At 42.1% G+C, this 21955-nt stretch overlaps 1 protein-coding gene across 10 annotated transcripts in view; it reads left to right on the top strand.

Annotated features, from left to right (window-relative positions):
• The first annotated feature begins 4772 nt into the window (after positions 1-4772).
• Positions 4773-21955, top strand: part of MSANTD2 (Myb/SANT DNA binding domain containing 2) — a 29953-nt gene continuing 12770 nt past the window's right edge. For 7 of the 10 annotated variants that reach the window (XR_003033339.2, XM_002699213.6, XM_003588026.6 and 4 more), the window contains exon 1: positions 4773-5313. Coding sequence is in view for 6 of the 10 variants with exons in the window: in XM_002699213.6 (XP_002699259.2) it covers positions 4801-5313 (513 nt within the window). In the remaining 4 variants the exon portion in view is untranslated. The other 3 variants (XM_010820917.4, XM_059883058.1, XM_059883057.1) reach the window with 3 other exon arrangements.

The raw sequence follows: 21955 nt of genomic DNA, 5'->3' as shown, positions 1-21955 counted from the left end.
ACTATTAAGGCAGTGTGATATTGCCATGAGGAACACAGATAGAAAAATAAATAGACCAACGTAATAGAAGAACCCAGAAATAGACTCATGCACATATGGACACTTGATTGATGTCAAAGATAGCATTATAAAAGAAGGAAAGGATGGTCTTTCAGTAAACGGAATTGGAGTAATTATGTATTCACATGGAAAGAAAGAAGGAAAGAAGGGAGGGGGAGGTATATAGTCTGCAGAAATATTCGTGCATATGCACTGGGAGACATGTACAAGAATGTTTGTAGCGGCATTATTCATAATATCCTAATTTAGAGACAACCCAAAGATTCAGCAGTAGGATGGATAAATAAAATGTGATATATTCATAAAACAGAGTATTTTACAGCAACAAAAATGAATAAACTGCAGCCTCATACAGACTAGATGAATCTTTAATTGAAAACATAATATTGAATGAAAGAAGCCAGACACAGAATACATGTGATTTCATTTCCAAAAAATTCAAAACTGGGGAAAACTTCTAGCGGTGCATAACCATGGACAGAGGAGCCTGGTGGGCTAAGTCCATGGGTTGCAAAGAGTCAGACACAAACTGAGCGACTAACACTTTCACTTTTTTAATCATTCGATAAAACTGTAAAGAAGGGCAAGACTGCGTAGTGGTTATTTTTATGAGGAAGATAGAGTTGAACATTGGGAAGGGGTTGTAGGATAGGGCTTCTAGAGTGCTGGCTATATTTTATTTTTACCGTCTTGGGTGTCGTCATATCAGTTCAGTTCAGTTGCTCAGTCGTGTCCAACTCTTTGCGACCCCATGAATCACAGCAAGCCAGGCCTTCCTGTCCATCACCAACTCCCGGAGTTCACTCAAACTCATGTCCATCGAGTCAGTGATGCCATCCAGCCATCTCATCCTCTGTCGTCCCCTTTTCCTCAATCCCTCCCAGCATCAGGCGTACCTGTTTTATAAAAATTCATTTAGTAGTTCTGATGCATGCTTTATGTACTCCTCTATACATTGTATTTTACAAGAAAAAAGTTTTAAAATACCAAGTTCACTCTGGCTACTGTGTAAGCACACAAGTATGTATGCAGAAAGTCCAGTTGTCCAGGAATGACAAGATAGAGGCTTGGACCAGGGTTGAGAAGTAGTCAGATATAGGAAATAGTTTAGAATTAGAGGTAACAGGACTTGATGTGGAATATGAAGGGCAAATAATACAGCAACAAACACACTTAGTCATAAAGCACAGTGAGAGTATGCAACAGAATTAACTAAGCTTCTGAAACAGAAAACGTTAATGTGAAGTGCTAAGTTGTGTGAATGGGTATCAGATGGAGGACTTCTGTCTGACACATCAGGGAAGGTTTCATAGAAAAGCTGGGAAGGAATTCCCCTGCTGGTCCAGTGGCTAAGACTCCCGAGCTCCAAAGGGAGCGGCCCGGGTTTCATCCCTGGTCAGGGAACTAGATCCCGCATGCCACAACCGAGAGTTCACATGCTGCAACTAAGACCCGGCATGGACAAATAATTAAAAATAAATCAAATAAGTATTTTTAAAAGCTGGGAAAACAAACAGTTGACACTGATTATGGAGGAAATGGATGAGGGGTGATACAGTTAAAGGAGATTAGTGGATTGCTTACAGGTAGAAGCTTTGTATTATCCTGTACTCTTTTGCACATTATTTTATTTTTGAGGCATTTCGTGCATTATCTCTCAAATAAGTTTTTATCTACTTATGATTACCATTTAGCTCCACAATAAAAGGTGTTAGCAAATTACTTCAAACGCAGCAGCCATTCCACAAGTCCTGATTGAACCATGAAGTCTTGAACAAGTATATCACACAACTCCTAGAAGCCAACACCACGGTCACATGATCCTGGTGGCCAATATGGCGGTGCTTCTACACTATAGAATGGAATACGTATTAATAGCTTTTACATTATTGGCTTCATTTTACCTTCAGGATGTTACTGGAAGTTTTATTTTTGATACAAGCTTTTCTCATTGGATAGACTGATGGGTGTGGGAATAAAGGGGGGGATATATAGAAATAATGTCTAAAACAGAAGTTAGTGGGAAGGGAGACTTCTCAGTCAACCCACTTTATCTAGGAAGGTTTCCTGCATGAGTCAGAGTGATTTGAGGATCATCCAGAATTAACAATAGAAGGAGGCAACTTTTTTTTTCAGGCCTGTGGAAAAATAAGAGTGGGAGAAGCAATGATTTTAAAACTCTGTGGCATTTCTGATTTCATGTATGATTTTAGGCACATCTCTCTCTTTCACCAGGGCTTCCTTGGTGGCTCAGCTGGTAAAGAATCCGTCTGCAATGAGGGAGACCTGAGTTTGATCGCTAGGTTGGGAAGATCCCTTGGAGAAGGGAACAGCTACCCACTCCAGAATTCTGGCCTGGAGAATTCCATGGACTGTATAGTCCATGGGGTCGCAAAGAGTCGGGCATGACTGAGCGACTTCACTCACTCTCTTTCATACACACTATACACCTTGACATTAAAAAAAATTACTGTTGGCCTAAATGAGAGTGAGTTTTGCTTTCATAGGTGTCTAAGATTCCACTAGAGCCTGTGAGAGAGTTGGAAATGAGAACACTGAAAACCAGAAGTACAGAGAAAGTGAAGGGGGAAGATTAGATTAACTAGAGTGCAAGCAAAGTGATGTGATAGCTAGTGCTCACACATGCTTGTGAGGAACCAGGAACCGTTGGAAGAGTTTCATCTATATTAATGCATTTACTCTCATGACAATGCTGTGAAGTCATCCTCATTTCATAGCTGAAGATACCACGACACCAAAAGGTTGGGTAAATAAGTTGGTTGAGGTTACAGAAGTGGAATTTGAAGCCAGGCTTTCTGAGTCTAGAATTCATACTCTTAACTGTGGTGCTAGACTATATATACATATAGATAGATAGATGTGAAAGATTTATTGCTTTGAATTTTTTAATTGGAGGATAATTGCTTTACAAGTGTGTTGGTTTCTGTCCTATAACAACAGGAATCAGCCAGAAATATACATACCTCCCCTCCCTCTTGAGCCTCCCTCCCACCCACCCCAGTTTTGAATTTTTATTGGAAGATAGTTGATTCCAATAGTTTATTGGAAGATAGGTGAAGATAGTTGAAACTAACACAGTGTTGTGTTAGTTTCAGGTGTAGAGCAAAGGGAATCAGTTATACATCTACTAGACTATTAACTTTTTCTTAGAAAAAAAGGAAGAGATAGCATGAATGTTGGAATTTCTTTGTGTTCATATTCCTATCTTATAAAGTACGGCGACATTTTAAAATGGCATACAGAGACAATTATCTCCTCTACTTTGTCCCTGGTGCTTATTCCTTTGGCTTTCCAATGACAACCATGTCATTCTCTGGGGGTGATTCTGAGTTTATTTTTGGCTGTGCTTGGTCTTCCTTGCTGTACTAGCTTTTCTCTAGTTGCCAGGAGCCCAGCAGTCTAGTTGGCCGTGTGTGGGCTTCTCATTCCGGTGGTGGCTTCTCTTGTGGCGCACAGGATCTAGAGGCCCTGGCTTCAGTAACGGTATGATGGCCTAGTTGCTCCACAGCATGTGGGATCGTCCCCCATCAGGGATTGAACTCACGTCTCCTGCATTGGCAGGTGGATTCTTTACCACTGAGCCACAAGGGAAGCCCTGATTTTGAGTTCAAAATGCAGCTGACCTCACCTTTTTTTTAAAAACCTGATATATTTGCCATTAAAAGAAAAAAAAACATTGCATAGCTTATTTATATTTGAAAAACAACAACAAACAGCTGGGGCCTTCAAGTTTAGCATCCAAGATTAATGTTTGGCTTTGAAGAATATTGAAATAGCTTACAGCGACCTATTGGACTTGGGGTGTTTAACGTTCATTAAACTGCAGCACTTTATGGAACGATTACCACTAATTACTGGAGGTCACAAGAGCCGTCATAATTGACAGTCTTTTTTTCGTCGCCTTACACTGGAGAGTATGAAAAACTGTGGGAAAAACGATGTAACTTCACAGTTAGGGAGGATGGAGAACGGTATGGGAAAGTAACTTTTCTGCTGAGGCTGGGAGTTCATACTCATTTAAGCTGTAGACAGATCGTGCAAGCGCAATAAAGACGTCTAACTGTTCTACAAACCATAACCCCCATCCAGACTAACTGGCAAATAGATCAGAACTGGAATAGGAGTTGCTCTTCAAATACCGCGCTTGGGAGTCTCGAAAAGCTACAGAGCACAAACCAAGCCTGGTTCCCAGATACTTTTTAAAGTCTTTCCCAGGTATGCTCTCCCTGCAGCCTCGGCGCCTTCCCGGCGCGGGACTCCCCAGCCTCCGTCCGGGACGTCAGCCCCTGCACCCGGAGGCCAGTTCCGAAGAGGGGAGCGGCAGAGCCGAGGGAGGAGAGCGAACGAGCTAAATGGTCAAGTCCTCCTTAACTCCGGGCCCCCTCGCGGGCCTCACCCCTCCTCCCGGGGGCTGAGATTGGAGAGGAAGTGGGAAGGTTTCAATCTGTTCCTCACACCGGCGCCCTCATGCCCCAACCCTTCTCCTCCGCTCGGGGCTCCGGCGAGCCTCATTCTCGCCCCTCGCCCCGGCAGAGGAGCGCGCGCCGCGGCCGGGTGCGCGGAGAAAGACCAGGGGCGACGGGCGACCTCCACGCTGCCGCCGGGGCCCGCAGCCGCTCGCCGGCCAACAAGCCAGGCCCGAGGGCAGCCCCGGAGTCCGGGGCGGCCGGATGTGAGGGCGCGTCACTTCCGGGCGGTGCAGCGGCGGCCGCTTGGAAGATGGCTGCGCCCTGTGGCTCGGAGCTGCCCGCCAACTCGCCGCTAAAAATCCCGAAGATGGAGGTGCTCTCCCCGGCTTCTCCTGGTGGCCTGAGCGACGGAAACCCATCGCTGTCCGACCCTTCCACGCCTCGGGGTGCCTCCCCGCTCGGGCCGGGCAGTGCGGCGGGCTCGGGGGCAGCGGCGTCCGGGGGTCTCGGGCTGGGGCTGGGGGGCCGCAGCGCCGCCTCGTCCTCGGTCTCCTTCTCCCCTGGTGGCGGCGGTGGTGGCGGGGCTGCGGCAGCCGCCGCCGCCGCCTGCCGGGGCATGTCGTGGACGCCGGCAGAGACGAACGCGCTCATCGCAGTGTGGGGCAACGAGCGGCTGGTGGAGGCACGATACCAGCAGCTGGAGGGAGCCGGCACGGTGTTCGGCAGCAAGGCCCCCGGGCCGGCCATGTACGAGCGCGTGTCCCGGGCCCTGGCCGAGCTGGGCTACGAGCGGACCCCGTCCCAGTGCCGGGAGCGCATCAAGGTAACCGGCCGCCCGGCCTGGGGCAGCAAACCAGAGGCAGAGAGAAGGCGGGGAAGCGGGCCTCGGGGGCGGGGGCCGGTCTGAGCGCAGGGCTCCCCTCCGGGGCCCGGTGGGCCATTCGCATCTCCTCCGCCTTTTTTCTTCTCTCCCTGGGAAGGGGGGGCTTTTTTTCCAGATGGCCGCCAGCCCGTAGGTTTTCTGAGTTTGAAGTTGGGCGTGCCTGCCGCCGCCCCTCTTTCTTGCCAATCGAGGATGTTCTTGCGCTCTGAAGTTGGTAGTTTCGAATTGTGCTCCCGGCGGCGGTCCCGTGCAGCCGGCGCTTCTCGCCCCCACCGCCGGGGCCCCTCGCTTTGTTCTAGGCTGGGGGGCTCCCAGGCAGAGGCTTACCGGCCGGGGCGGGATGGAGCAGGGATAGAAGCGGGGGAGGTGGGGGGAGGTGCTGAGCTCCCCCCCGCCACCCCCCAGTTTAGGAATTTTCAAGTGAGTGGCAGGGGCAGAGCCGTACGAAAGGCGCCTTCAGACGATGGCCTTTGTGTCAGTTGTCTTGCTTCTGTCTTGAGCTTGCTTCTAAGTCGAAGGGCGATCAAGTCTTGAGATGCTTTGGAGAATTGGGAAGGCTCGGTTGTAGCCAGATATTGTATTGCTTTTGTGGAGTTAGGGCACAGTTAAAGTTAGCCTGGCTGATAGTTGGTCCGAAATTTGAGTGTGGTGTCTTCAGAGTTAGGTTGGCTTGAGGCCCTGCAGTGTTTCTGACGAAGCTCCTTCTTGAAAGCCTGTGTTCCCCTGCTATAGCTGTTGTGCCGGATGTGATGACAAGTGAAGCTCTCACTGTGCGTCTGGCCATCCTTGTGTACCTGAAGGTTTCAGTACAGAGGCTCAATTTCGGCTAGAAATGTTACCACCAGTCGGGTGGTAACACCAGTTTTCTGTTCCTGATGACTTTTAATTTGGGAGTTCACATTTGTAGTATTGGCAGATACGGAGTTGTTTTTTAGGTAAGTTGGTTGGTGTCCTCTTCGCAGGGTCTGCTAAAAGATTCTGGTAGGAGACTTTCCCCCTAGTTCACGGAACTACTACTTGTTCAGAGTTACAGTATCAGTGTGCTTCGTTTCTGGCAGGGCTCACACTTTTTTGGAACTCCATGACGGGGTAAAAACCCAGTGGGAACTGTCATACTCACACTGGAGAAGGATATGGCTCCAAAATTCCAGAGATCTTGTCTCAAGTGTTCATTTGAGGACTTTGCGGCTTAGAAAATTTGGTCCAGAAACCAAGATATTTCAAACCTACTATTTTTAGGGAATCTAACACCCATTTCTCAATTAGAAAATTAGATTGGTTTACCTGATAACATGTTATCTTTGGGTCCCCCTCCCTCTCCATTTTAAACAAGGATGTCATGAAAGTAATAGTTTATAGATAGGATAAATAGTAGCTAATAGTAGCCACTGTTCTCTGAATCTCATTCCTTGTTCTATTCAAGGTTGTTAAGGTTAAGTTCAGGGGAGTTTTTGCATTGTGCTGTTTAGTCTCTATCCGTGAACTGTTTTGAGTTTAGCAATACTCTTCAGGCTTTTGTAATTGTTTTAGCTTCATTGATTTTCTTTTGTCCATAGAAATTTCCCAATCAGAAGGACAAAGGGTGTTATCCAAAGCTGCTTATGAATCTCACTGATTATAAAATTGTTTCTCAAAAAGCCAGGAAATCTCCAGTTGGGTTGCATCTTTGTCCAGTTATGAAAAGCATAATCTAAAGCAAAGAAAGGAAATTGGGTTTGTCTGAAGAATTTTCAAAAGAGGATCATTGTCTCTGTCTCCAAGCAGATAAGATCAGATTGACCTCAAGTTCTTAGAATATTTGGAGACCTTATGGATGTTGATGTACTCTAATCCATAGTAGCAGTTGGTGAGGCGACCAGATCACCGTTTTTTGTTTTCTTTTTTACATAAACAGTTCCTTAAGTGTGATTTCAATCAAGGAACCAGACTTCTTCATTAACAGCATTGGTCTTTCCTATTGGAATTCCATAAAGACGAGTTCTGATCTCTTATTCCCAACAGTATTTCCAGTGCCTAGGACATAAGTAGGCACTGGATACATATTTATTAAATTCACCAAATAAACAAAGCCTTGAAGGAGAATGTTGGAAAGTATAATAATCTAGAGCGGTGTCCAGATTTTAACCCCAAAACGTAGACTCTGAAACCCAATTTGAGAAGTACTTCCTTAAAAACTGAACTCTGTCCCTCTTGGAGACTTAAGATGAATGTAATCTTAAACACAGATGCACACGTGGTCACTGAAATCATAGCCGTACACAATTATGAGGTGGATGTCCAAGTACTCCAGATTATGTTTATGAAAATCAAAAGGCAACCTTAGGAAATTCCCAGGGAATCATCACAGACTCCTGAAACAAATCTTTCAATCCCAGTTTCAGAAATGCAGATTTAGAACAAGTAATTCAGAAATCTCTTTCATCTGATTCTGTTAATGAGAACTACAAAAAGAAATTCAACAGTCCTTTTTGCTTTGGAATTTGCAAAATAGAAACAAAGTAGTGCAGTGAGATATGGACCTGGAGGTATATCTTATCCAGAATAATGCAGCTCACTTAAGTGTGAACTCACGTCAGAGGCTCCCCGGGAAGGAGCACCGTGTGCATCAGTTCCATTTCTGGTCCAATGTATTTATTTAAATATCTGTTAAGATTCAGCTATGAAGTAAATCGTTTCTTCTAAGTTTGAAAGGAAGGAGGGTATATAGTATCTTCAGTTTTTCCCTGAAACTTTCCCTGAATTATAGTTTCAATATATTGATGTAACAACCTTGTCATATGATGACTCTTGGATTTTGCTACCAAAGTACTATTTTTAAATACTATCCAAGCGAATATATGTATTTCTAAGTGCACAGGATTTTAACTTAAAGTCAGATATAAACATTTTTTTTTTAATTGCTGCAAAGTCTGAAATGTCCTGTTACTGGTATTTGTTCAGTTTTTTGGATAAAATGGGTGTTTTTGAGACTGGCTTGCTACACGTGTTTGGTATTGTTTGGTTCTGAAGTTTTGTTGCTTTCTGTTTGTTTGCCAGGAGAAAATGAATCTGCTAACAATTCCAGCCTAATTTTGGAGTCAGATAAACAAATGGGTGATTTACTATCCTTTCCTATAAGCCTTGTCATATTTCCATTTTCTAAGTGCTTGAGTGTTTACTGTCTGCTTGGTGTTAGGGTGAAGAGAAGAGCTGTAGTACAGAGTCCAAGAGCTTACAGTGTAGTTAAAGTTTGTGTACCCACACCTAAGAGTTAAAAAGCTGTACCAGACAACACAGGGGATGGTATGCAGTGCAGTACTTCGTATCGAATGACAAAAGCGGACCGTAAGTGTGATGACTTCAAAGGAGGAAGAGGGCTCAGCACAGCCCATACTATAGCAGTTGAGAGACCTATCTAGACTTGGAATTTGGAGCCAGATGCCAGATTCACACTTAAGTCAGTTAATCCGATGCCCTGCAAAACTCATTTTCAAGTCCCATATTTTTGGGTGTTCTCCAAAAATTTGGCTCTTGAGAGTTGGCTTTTTGTCACTCAAACAGATGCTTTACTCTGGCTCTGCCTGAAGATGAAATGCAAGGTGATCATATGACCTAAAGAACTTGTCTTTGCTCGGTCAATGCTGATTGTTTACCAGATAAACTTATAAATGGTGGGAGTCTTCTGCCTAACAAGCAAGATGATTAACTTTTTAGGGACATTGTCTTGATCTATATTCATCAGTAATTCATCGTAATCTTTGGAACAAATACTGTACTTTAGCAGACAAATCACAGTGTGGTATATTTGATCTTTCATTGTAACTATTAAGACTTGTCATTATCTGTCCTGTGAGAACAAATAGGACAAAGATAACTTGGATCCCACAAATACTGTTGTCCCTGTCTGAACATTTTAAGACTGCCTATCTCTAAGGACTTTTCTCATGTCAGCACACTAGACTTTCTGCATTATCGTTGAAAGATGTTTCAGAAATACGGTCTGCCACCCAAAAGTGTTCATACGAAAGATTTAGTCAGATTTATCTCCTTCCGTTTCTTTTGTTCCCAAGCCATAGCCACCAGAAAACATATGTGTTCCAGTTTTTTTGTCTGCTTTTGAATCTGACGGAGATTTGATATATATACTGAAAGAATAGATTCCCAGCCATACAAACATATATTTAGGCTTTTGGTTTTGGAGGTAAGGACTCTAGTAAGCACACCTTAAAACTGCGTGAATAGGCACCTGAGTTTATTTCCTGTCATTTTGGGAAATCTACTGGAAAGTGGAGTGAAATATTCTGGATCCTTCATTAAGAGGATATGTAAAAAAAGGGAAAAAAAAAAAAAAAGGAAACCCATACTATAAAGCAGTGCTGTTCAATAAAACTTTCTGTAATGATGGAAGTGTTCTGTATTTGCTGCAGTTCAGGGCAAGAGCCACTAGCCAAAGGCTATTAAGCTTTTGAATGTGGTTCGTGTGCTTGAGGAACTGAATTTTTAATTATGATTCATTTTAATTAATTACATTTTAAATTATAAATAGCAACATGTGGCTAGTGGCTACCATAGTGAACAATATAGGTAAAAAGTTGTTATTCAGAATATTAAAGAAGGCTTTATTTTATGGAAGGATTGTCTCGGCTACACCCTCAGACCTCCGAGGGGGCTTGTCGTGTTGGAAGTTCTTTCTTCGTGCCTTCCCTGTTGCTTTACCCCTGAGTAGGAGGAACCTTGACAAGTCAAGAGATAGGGTTCACCATTGTAGGAAGAGGAGCTTTTCCTGTAAGGAATAAGGTATTATAATCTCAGCTGACTGGGGCAAAACATATCTACACTGTCTAGCCGACTGTGCAATAGCTGCTGGCCACAGGCAGTAATTGAACACTGGAAAGGTGGCCAGTGTGTCTGTGCCACTGGATTTTTAATCTCAATTTTAATTCATTTATATTTAACTAATACAACATTGTAAAGCAACTATAATCCAATAAAAATTAACTTAAAAAGGTAAGTTAATTTAGTGGCTGTTATGGCACCCCACTCCAGTACTCTTGCCTGGAAAATCCCATGGACGGAAGAGCCTGGTGGGCTGCAGTCCATGGGGTCACTAAGAGTCGGACACGACGGAGCGACTTCACTTTCACCTTTCACTTTCATGCATTGGAGAAGTGCATGCATTGGGCTGCCGTCTCTGGGGTCGCACAGAGTCAGCCACAACTGAAGCGACTTAGCAGCAGCAGCAGCATATTGACCAGAACAGCTTTGGAATTATAGTGTTCAGACTTTTTTTGCTGTGTACTCCCAAAAGAGTTTTGAAATCCATGCGCTCTCTTGAATGTTTGAAAGCTGACATTAATGTTTTTTCATCATATGTTTTAAAATTTATGGGACATTAACAGGATATAGGACATATTAAATCTAGTATGAGTAAAATGAGATTGATGTAAAACTTACTGAATAATGTACTCTGAATCTGAAAGAGTCACCACAAATTCTTATCTATAGGTTTTATCAAATATATCTTGAAAATGTTGATGATCCCACAATATTCCACTTACACTTAAACAGTATGATTAACCCATATTCCTTTGACTGTTCTAAATTCAGCAGCCAAGCTTCATGCCTAAAAAATATATACAAGACTGAGAATGACAGGAGTCCCTAAGGTTTAAGGTGCCTTGATCAATCATCAAAGAAGGCGTATAGGCACTACAATTAGAGACCGCTAATTTAGAACTTTGAGCATCTTTTCTGTTTCTTTCTTGGCTGATATAGAGCTCCCAGGCCCTTGGAATTCCACTGCCCTGAGGAGCCACGAGAGATTGGAACTTAACTCTTGGCTAAAGGCCAGGCATCTGGGGAGGACTTGGAAGTCTTACCCATTCCCTTTCATCACACTCATCTGACAGATGGATCACAGGGTTTCTTTAAATACTAAGGTCTGAAATAAGGACTTTTTTTTCCCCCATTATTCATCAACAGATATGTGAGGGCTTTCTGTGGGAGGCCCTTGACATACAGCAGTGTACCATTTACTGTCAAGGAGTCTCCTTTCCAGGGAAGCAGGAGTCAGGATACTAGAGCACCGGTTCCAGTACTGTGAGCATAGTCTATGAACTGTGTGGACATTAAGCTCCTGGTGCTATAGCCTGTTTGAAAAGTCATGCCTTTCAGCTGAAGAACCGTTTGCTGTAGTGCATGAAGGTATGCCCTGGACACCACGTGCGACTGGTGGGGGGCGTCATCCAGGACCAGGCCAAAGGGTGGAGTCACTGGTTTGGGGACAACAGCAGAGGTACCAGTTCTAGAAATTTATGTTTCCATAAGTAACTTTTTTATAGTTTGAATTGCAGTTATATCCATTATATATCTCATTCCTTAATTTATATACTAGAAAGAAAAACCAAAGCCGTGCATCTTTGTGAACATACAAGAAGAATTGTATTTTACCCTGTGGCCTAGTACTCACATGACATACATATATGTGCGTAAATAGATGATTGTATATGTGTAACCAAAGCACATTTCACAAGATAGTAACGCTTATATTGCACTTACAGCGTGTCATGCACTGTTCTAAGTGCTTTACAAATACTAACTTAATTAACTCACATGGTGATGCTGTACTTAACTGTGCCACACAGTCTGGTTTATTCTTTTCTACTTGAACCCAGATCCTCCAGCCCCAGCGTCTCTTGTGTGGCATGGTCTTCAGCACCTGTCTGCGCCTGGCAGGCCTCTTTCTTCAGCCCCCTCCCCACATCCTCCTCCCCCCCCCCCCCCCCACCACAGTGCTTTTCAGCATTGCTGCCCCTTGCCCCCCAGTCCTTCTGGCCCTCATCTTTCCTCTACCCCAGCCACACTCTCAGTTGTCTCTGGAAGTTCCCTCACCTAAAACAGGTGCAAAGAAAACCTGGGAGGATGGGGGTGACCGCACCCACTGGTACTGGGCAGTGGGCTTACTCCTTGGGGACTGGCAGCTCAGGGTCATGTTGGTCCCCACGTGGGCCACACCGCGAAGATGGCAGGATGGCGGAGCTGGAGGGACTGGGGGAGGGAAGACGGGTTAAATACATCTAGGGAACCAACAGCTGACAGAACAGAGGTAGGGCCTGGAGTCTTTCTCCTGCAGGTCCCGCAGCCACAGTGACGCGTTCTGGGAGGGCATGGGGTGGACCAGGGATGCTCGAGGCGTGCCCGTTGTGACCTGACCGATGTGTGCCAACACCTGGTGGGGGCAGCAGTGCCTCCCCATCACCATGTGCATGCTCTGTGCCCAGGGCTCAGCTCGTCCCCCTCCCCTGAACTGGGGTCCTCAAATACCCCTTACCTGCACCGTCCCCTCTAACCTGTAGCAACTCTCCATCCACCCTTGTCTCCCTAGCCACCTTCTCACCGCCCCAGATCCTCTGCACCAGAACTGGTCCTGTTCCCCTGCATGGTTATCCCTTCATCTCCCATGTGGGGTGTTGAGAAAGGTGCCCACAACTCATTAAAATTGATTACCAACCTGCTAATGGGCCAGAACCTGCAGTTAGAAGGGGAATAAAAGAGAATGAGGTGACATTTAGTTTTTTCAGTCATTGTGCTACTTTAGACGCAAGGTATCAAAACTCCAGAAACATCATTCATTTGGGACAGGTCATGTCCCAGATATTCTCATGAAATGTTTTATCCTGTGTAGTTCTAGAGACCTAGAACCTAGGGCTTGAGGGAAAGGTGAAAGGGGGTGGGAAGTGGTAAGAAATCAGACTGGAGACAAACAGGAGGTCAGAGGATGGGCTAAGGAGTTTGGACTTTGTTCTAACTTATTAGAGTTTTCAGCTGGGGAGTGGCATGGTTCCTCTTAGGTTCTCGAACTGGCTGGCAGGTGGAAAATGAATTGGCAAGGCTAAGACTTAAAGTACTAAGAGTTTTTAGACGCTCCTTGTAGAAACCTACGCAGGAGGTGAAATAGTGGCAGTGAAAAGGGAGAGAACAGAACAGATTTCAGACATAATCAAAAGTAGTGGAGCTGTTTTGGAGAATCTGAAAAGTTAGATTTGCTAGATCTTAACCTGGCTACACAACTCACTGTGTACTTGTCTACCAGTGTACACAGAGGATTGTAATTGCAGTCCTTAGAGGTCATCACAGTACTTGATTGCTTAAGTTTTTAAGTTGGTTCTTTTTTTTTTTTTTTAAGCTGTGCTACGTGACAGGGAGTCTTAGTTCTCCCTACAAGGGGAGCGCAGAGTCCTAATCACTGGATCACCAGGGTATTCCCTAGGTTTGGTTCTCAAACCCAATGGAAATGTTAGTCATTCAGTCATGTCTGACTCTTGTGAGCCAACGGGCTGTAGCCTACCAGGCTCCTCTGTCTACAGGATTCTCCAGGCAAGACTGTTGGACTGGGTTGTCATTTCCTTCTTTAGGGGATCTTCCTGACCCAGGGATTGAACTCAGGTCTCCTGCATTGCAGGCAGATTCATTACCGTCTGAGACACTAGGGGAGCCCAGAACCCAATGAGACCCAGCTAAATAAAACACTGCTTTAGGGCAGTCCTGTCTGTGTTAAACAGATTCCCTTGGGTTCTGATCTGCTCCCCAGGCTTCTTAAGTGATGGTCCTGCCTTCTTTTTTCCTAACATTACCAGAGGGCAAGAACTAAACTCAGATCTAAAATTTCAATGTAAATTGTCATGCATTCTCTCAGAAGTATGCTCACGTCACTAGGATGAAGTAGAATAGCAGCCGCCCGCCCCCGACACACACACACACTTTGGATGGTTTGTATCTGTGTCGTGTTTGCAAAATTTTTTTTTTTTTTTTTTTTAAAGGGAGAAAAAACTTCTTGAGTTTCAAAAACGAATACCAGTACATTTTTTAGATAGTCAATTGTTAGGATTGCCCATTGACTACTAGATACTGTGTAATTTTAATTCTGTTGTGGGGTTTATGCAGTGTGCTCTGCCTGCTATTTACCATTGCAGAAACTTCCTTCAGTGTTGAAAATGAATGCTCAATGAATCTGTGTCTCTTTGCTGCATATGTTACAAATTATCTGCGGTTTGTAATCTATGCGGAATCTTCCCCGCTATTGTTCTGAAGACTTGAAAAATGTCTGCATACTGGAATAAGGTGTATATTTAAATCTGTATAATTCTTAACCTATTTGTAGTTGAGAGAGTCCTTGAGAGCCAATGGAAATACTTTTTTTCTTGGCACTAATCAAATGAGTGTTACTTTGTCACTTAGTGTGTGGGGTGTGATGTTATTTCCTAATAGAATACAGACCTGTGTTTATTCTCAGACATTTTAGGAATAACAGCCATCATCTTATTTTTATGTGTTCTTGGCTGTATTCATAAATTACATTTCTTGAGCTACCAAATAATAACTTCATTCATTATAAAGTGATGAAATAGAATGGAAGTTATTTACCTAGATTTGTTTTCTAGTAGCGTTTTCTCAGCCTGTGTAAGATGACTTTGTTGTAACAGCCTGAATTTTTGAAACTCACAATGTTGTTTCTCTACTATCTACCTTCAGATTACTACATTTATCCAAATAAGTCAATTATGTTTGTACTTGAAATTAATAAAACCAGAATAAAGTTCATATCTACCAAAACCTGCTCTTATCATTATTATTTAAAATTTACAAATACTTTTCTCTAAATGGATAGAGCTGCTTAATGATATAGAAAAAGGAGTGTGATAGGCCAGAAAGTACCTTGACCTTATAACTCTCAACTGCCACGTACAATCTTAAGGAGTTTCCATCATTCATTCATCCCTTTAGCAAATATATATTGAGTCGCTTCTGTGTGCCAAATATTTGATTTAGGTTCTAAGAATACGTAAAATAATAAAACTGGGGAAAAAAACAAAAACAAACCCACTTGCCTTCAAAGAGGTTATATTCCAGTCGAAAACAATATGAATATTTTAAATATGTTAATTCAAAACTATTACCACAATCAGAAAACCCCTCAAATAAGATATTCCTTTATATTAGCCTTATTGACCTTAGAAGGTTTGAGCTCTCAACCTTCCATTATGCATAGGAAATAGAAATTCATTTGCTTTGGCTTTATTAAGAATGATATACATGATTTTTATATTATGACTTCCTATTGTGATATGTCCAGTTGTCACTGAGTTTTGCCCCTCCAAGCAGCGAAGTGCCATGCTGCTGGTATTCATCTCTCATTAGATAATGAGCACATCTGTGCTGGTCCTGGTGGCACAGCCTTCAGCAGAAATGGATACTGTTCCTTCTGTCTTGTATAAATCAGGGAATATGGTTAATAGTTGGATTTGAGAAATCAGAGTTTTGCCAGTTTTAGAACACTATAAAATAATTTTTGACATAAGTTATATAAACCACATTACAAAACTGAGAGGAAAAAGCAAGGGAAAGTGTTTAACTTCTTCACGATAGCATATCTACAAGTCCGTGAGATGTTATTTTTCAAGAAGTGGTGGTGAAGCTTATTTTAATTCCAGTAAAATTTCCATTGGAGAAGGAAATGGCAGCCCACTCCAATATTCTTGCCTGGAAAATCCCATGGACAGAGAAGCCTGGTGGGTTACAGTCCATGGGGTTGCAAAGAGTCGGACATGACTGAGCACACATGCAAAATTTCCATGCACCAAAGAAGAAATGAGAAATCTACATGCTTTTTGTTGTATTGAACTCTGCAGAAGTATATATTCATGTCATTCATGCTTCTTGCAAACAGGTTGCCCAGTGAGTGAGGCTAAGTCCTCACTCTGGGTGGGTAGCGAGGATTCCTTTTTTCCTCCCTTGTTTATATGTCACTGTGTTAGTCACCATATTCTTGCTCAGACTATAAACCTTTGAAAATGGCTAAATGATTGGCTTTTAGCCATAGAAGAATGAATATGAGCGAAAAGTTGAAGTTATGATGACACAGCCAGGTGTTGGTGAAACTTGAATAATGTGTGGGCAATAACATATTCATTTAACAATGTTACCTAATATGTAACAAACCTAAATCTAGGTATAAACTCCTTTTATTAATACTTAAAGATTTCACATGTTGTCAAACAAACCTTGATACAACACTTTAAGTATTAATAAAGAAGTGAGCATTCTTTTATATTGGGTGATGTTGTTTAGCTGAAAGTTACTTGCTTTTCTAAACAAGGTTCTGACACTGATCAGTACAGTAAGGTCCTTTTGAGTCTGTTACTCTTATCATGTGCTTAATGATAAAGCTTCACTGCTACTTTTTCTCTACTTGAACTAACCTTCACATAAGACACCTTGGTTTCCAGGTGGTGTGACTATTCTTTAATAATAACAAATATTTTAACATTTACTGAGTACAAGCTACTAAGCAAACACTGTTTTAAATTCTCTACTTGAATTTTTTTTTATTTAACACAAATCTATGATGGAGGTAATGGCAACACACTCCAGTATTCTTGCCTGGGAAGTCCCATGGACAGAGAAGCCTGTCGGGATACAGTCCATGGGGTCACAGAGAGTTGGACGCGACTGAGCAGCTGTCACTTTTACTTCATGATGGAGAGACTGTTACCGGCTCCACCTTACAGATAGAGAAATTGAGGTACAGAGCGATTAATTTTTCTAATGTCACAGAGCTAGCGGGTGGTGAAGCTAGACTAAGTCTGACTCTCCACTTTTAACCACTTGATTGTATTGCCCCATTGTGAATTATCAGTCCACCTTTATTAAAATTTAACAGTTGAAACAGTATTTTGACAACAATGAAATCATAAATTCATAAATGCCAGAAATGCCAAAATCACACTGCAACACACAGATGGACCTCATAGGGCTCATATATGTTCCTTGTCATAGAAATGGAAACACAAATTTTAAAAATCCTTGCAGATAATTCATGGTGTCCTAAGATTATAAACATAATGAGAAACATTGATTTGAAAGTCCCAAGAATGTAAAACAAAGTGTTGAAACATAAATAAGACTTTTATTGTAGACAGCTCATTCAGTCATTCATTCAGACCTTTATGTGATGGTATTTATTGGACTACCAACTCTTCTTCAAGAAATTAAGTTTGAGGTTAAAGAAGGAGAAACATTTACAGGGTAGAATGAACTTTTTGACAGTAAAAGTGGATAAGGATGTGGCTTATTGAAGGAGACCGCAGAGTGACCATTACTTTATGCCTGCCGTTGTTCACCTAATGTGTAAACGACTGGGTGCTCTTCTCAGAGGTGATGAGGGTGACATGGACTGTTTCATAATGCGTGATATAAATGTACAAAAAGGAGACTATGCAAATGAAGAAAGCTCAAAATAGACTCAAGAAGTGAGAAATCAAGAGAGTGCAGGGAGTATAGCAGTAACCCAGGTAAATGTGGTTACTTCAGCTAAATATGAAAATGAGCTATGAACTTCCCAGCAACTATGGGAAAATAAAGTGATTTTCTGTACTTTTCATTGTCTGCAGAAGAGAAGCACACAAAGTCCTCGTTCTGAAGCCTAAGATGAATTTTCATTAAGGACACTCTGATAGCGGCCTTGGATAAGCTCTTTTCTCTTCATTCTCTTTTCTGTTAAATAGGGCAGCATGACGCATCTTCTGTGTATATGTAATACATTGCCCAGACCCCTCCCCTGGGGGTGAGACACTGGTGTGTCCCCACCAGCTGCCTGAGTGGTGATGGCTTTAGGAATCCTCCTGAAGGAATCCTCCCAGGAATGTCTGGTTGTCCATGGCTAGGCTCCCTCTCCACTGGCAGCTGGGTCTCAGTGACTGGTCAGTGCTGAAATTCAAAAGTCCAGCCGCCTTGCCTTAAGGGAGTTCTAAAAGTATTACTCATATTCCATACCTCACTTTAGGATTAACCAAGACCTCTGCAGCAGCCGTGAGTTACTTCACCTCTCTCTTCCCCATCCTGTGCTCACAAATGCTGTTCTGAAGAGCCTCCTCAGTGCCTCTTTCCTGGGACCCTCTCTTTTAGCATCATTGTGGAAATTAGAAATAATAAATATAAACTGCTGACCCCAATTCTCAGCACACGGTAGGAACTGAGAAAATTTTAGTTATGGTTTACTTTCATTGCATGGGACATTGAGCCACCTATGGAAAATGTCTGATTTTTGTAGAAGGTACAGACTTTTTTTTCATACAGTAATTCCTTTTAGCAGTCCTCATAAAGGTAAGAATAAAATATAAAAATGCTACCAACTGAGCTATGAAAAGTGTTAGGGTAGATTTTCTGAGTTTGTAACAACTTTCTCAGTAAGTTGAGGTTGCTCAAAGACAGGTGCACAAACTTAAAGCAGGCTTATTTTCAGATTTTTCATAGAAAGTTTATGTGTCAAGATATAAAAATGTGTTATTTTCCTGCATTTGGGACCTATAGCTTATACCCTGTAAATGCAGAAAGAAAAACCCTTTTGAAATAACTTAATATTTACCAGGTTTTAATAGTCAACTGAATCTTAATCTAATGCTTGTACCCAGGAGGACGTCTAATCTTACTATTTAGGTGATTTTATCTTGATGTCCAAATTATTATTTTTTTCACAACCAAATACCTAAAATTTACTAGTGGAAAAAAAAAAAAACTATTGTAAGTTATCTTTGCATCATAGATGGTAGTATTCAGTAAGAAGATAACTACAAAATTGAGAATCACATGGTCACCCTATGAAACAGATCAAGTGGCCTTTTTCAGAAGGGAGCCTGGTCTGCCTAAACATTGGTCTCATGGATCGAAGAAAGTACCTCTGTGTTTGGGAAGCAGTACAGTATTGTAAGGATGATGCTCTGAGGATGTTCGGAACACGTGTACACATGTGCGTGTGTCATGCTTAACTTTTAGACACTGTTGGTCATGGAGCTGTCAGTGTTTAATGCAGGATGTTTGTATGAGAGAGGACTTTAAAGATGAATGGCTCTCACTGCTATCCTAGAGAGATTTTAGATAATTCTCTTTGAATGTGTTTTTAGTTATCACATACTAATAAAAGCTACCACTTTAACATCATCCAAATACTGCTTTTAGGTGGTGCCCTGGGATGTGAAGTACTGAGAAAAGATTCAACAGAGATGCTAATGTAGCAACGTCAGCGCTGATATAGGAGGTCAGATGAAAATAACCTCTCCTCCAAGTCAGTGCTTTTTGAAACAACTGATTTTTTCCTCTTTCAAGTGGGGGGTGGGGTGGGGGAAGTTCTAGATACATAGTGTTATCTGACTGGGTTTGATGACTGCCTGCCTGCTGCCTACATCTGAAATAATTAAGTAGTTCAGTAAACTCTAGTTTGTTTTTTTTTTAGTTGTCTTCAATAGAGAAACCCTTGAGGATTCCATATCTAGAAAGACTCTTGTATCCCAAAGACGCCCTTAAACCTGACCATGCAGACTAGGTATAACCTTATCTAGTATTGCGGCCAAAATGAGATTTTGTATGAGTATCCGTATGATTTATAGACAGTGTAGAGTTAAAAGCTTTATGGCCATATGAATTTAGTTCCTTGAGCAATGGAAGATGTTTAATTTTGACAATTAGTATTGTCCTCCTTCCTCGAGGGCTTTTTTCTTCTTACTTGGAATGGGTAAGACCCTCAGCTGCTAGCATGGAGGAAGCTAGAAAGCTTAGAATACTCACTGAGAAAATTTCCTGAATGATTTGTTCTATGCAAGAATTTCTCCCTCATAAAGACACACTGATCAGGTATAGACACAAGAGTGAGTCACTGATAGCCAGATTTGGGATGAAGTACAGCTGATAGAACTCGATCCTGGACAGTTCCCCACAGACTGAGGCACTAGAGAGATAAGAACTCTTGATTTCTGGTGGTCATTCTTGTGTTTGGCCCTGATAAAATCCAGGAAGCAATCAAGTCTTTTTTCCTTTTGTATCTTTAACTGAACTACTGTCAAAGAATATTCTTCACTATTTAATTTGTAAAGCATAAGAAATAATTTGGACGGGGTGTACAGAGCTGTATTTGGCAGGCAATCCATCCTGCCCCACCACCTCCCATCCCCGACCAAAGAAAAATGTAATAGGAATGGTAGGTATTTTGAAATAGCCTTGCCCTCTGCAGTTAGTCCTCCTGTATTACAAAGAAATTAATTTGCTCTGCTAATTATAGCGGTATCTGTGTTTTATACCTTTTGCCACTCCTCCTCTTTTCAAAAGGTTTTAGGACTCCTACCTACCTTGGATTTATTGACTTTAATACATTTAATGCATTGTATGGTTATACAGTGAATTTCCCCATTTTCTTTGCTAAGAAGATTTCCACCTTCTTGCAAGTGATTTAATACTTTAAAATTACCTTAATTTGTTTAATAAACATATATTGAACAATCCTTACATGACAGGCACTATTCTGGGCTTCAGGAAACAGGGAACAAGGCAGACAGCCTTTGCTCCTTTGAGTTTACAATATAGCGAAATAGCTTTTTTAGGATCCAGGAACATTTTAGAGTGTCATTTGGTAATTTTTACATGCCAGATCCCTTCTGAAGGAACACTTGTCTTGGGGCCTTGGCTCCTCATTTGTTAAATGAGAAAGTTGGACTAGATGATCTTGAGTTCTTTTCCATTCAAAACCTCTGTAATGTTTTGGAAGTTGGAACCTGGTTTTCTCTCAGAACCTTGGGCAGCCCACCCACTCTCTGTCAATCATTATATTACAGGCGATTTTACAGAAGAGGCACTTGGCAAGAGTAGTGACAGGGATAGGTACCGAATAGTATCAAGTACCGCAAGAAAGTCAGATGAGTTAAGGACAAAGTTTGAGGACCATTGTTCTTAGTAATTAGGAAGGCATTGCTGACCATGATGGTTTCAGTGGAATAACAGATCAGCTTTGATCCCATGGAGTTAAGGATTGAGTTCCTGTAGACACTGCCTATTCCTTGGAGTCCCTTTAGTCTTTAGGCTATTAAAGTGGGGAGATGTTAAGGCTTAGCTGTTGTCCTCTAAGGAAGGCAGTCAAGACTTAACGTTTCTATACTTGTTCCTAGGTGTGTGAATTTCCCTGGTCTAAGTGGTTACCTTAGGTGATTTACCTAGAATCTCAGTTGATAAGTTAATCAGATAATGAATGATCAAGTACTTTATGATAGGGCTGGAACAGATAACATAACTTATGAATCATTTATTACTGTTTCATTGCCACTACAGAAAAACATTTCTTTCCCAGTAGGTAGGGAAAAAGTGCTATATTTTTGTGAAGAGTAAGTTGATACCTTTGTATGCTTTTACCTATAGAAATTGTTTCTTTCAAGAAAAGGGAATTTTGCTAATTTACCTCTTAAAGAAAAGAGGCTGCTTTATCTAAATGAGTAGGATGCTGAGGAAGCTGGAGAAATTGTATTTGAATTGGTCCCAGTCTTCAGCCTCTTCTGTAAAACGTAAAACATAGACTAAGTCTACCTTATTTTAGGATTTCTGACTAATATGTTATATATTCTTTTGTGGAAGAAAAAAACCCATGTGGCATAGAGCAGAGTTTCTTAACCCCAGGTTCTTGTGTGAGCTCTTGAGGGAGTCCATGTGCCCCTTGACGTTGTATAGAACAGTTTTGTACAGGTCTTCTGAGGAGGGGATCCAGGACCCAAAAAAGCACCTCTGCTCT

Source organism: Bos taurus, chromosome 29 (assembly GCF_002263795.3).
Source record: "Bos taurus isolate L1 Dominette 01449 registration number 42190680 breed Hereford chromosome 29, ARS-UCD2.0, whole genome shotgun sequence".
Taxonomy (NCBI): Eukaryota; Metazoa; Chordata; class Mammalia; order Artiodactyla; family Bovidae; genus Bos; species Bos taurus.
This window is presented reverse-complemented; position numbering and strand designations above follow the sequence as displayed.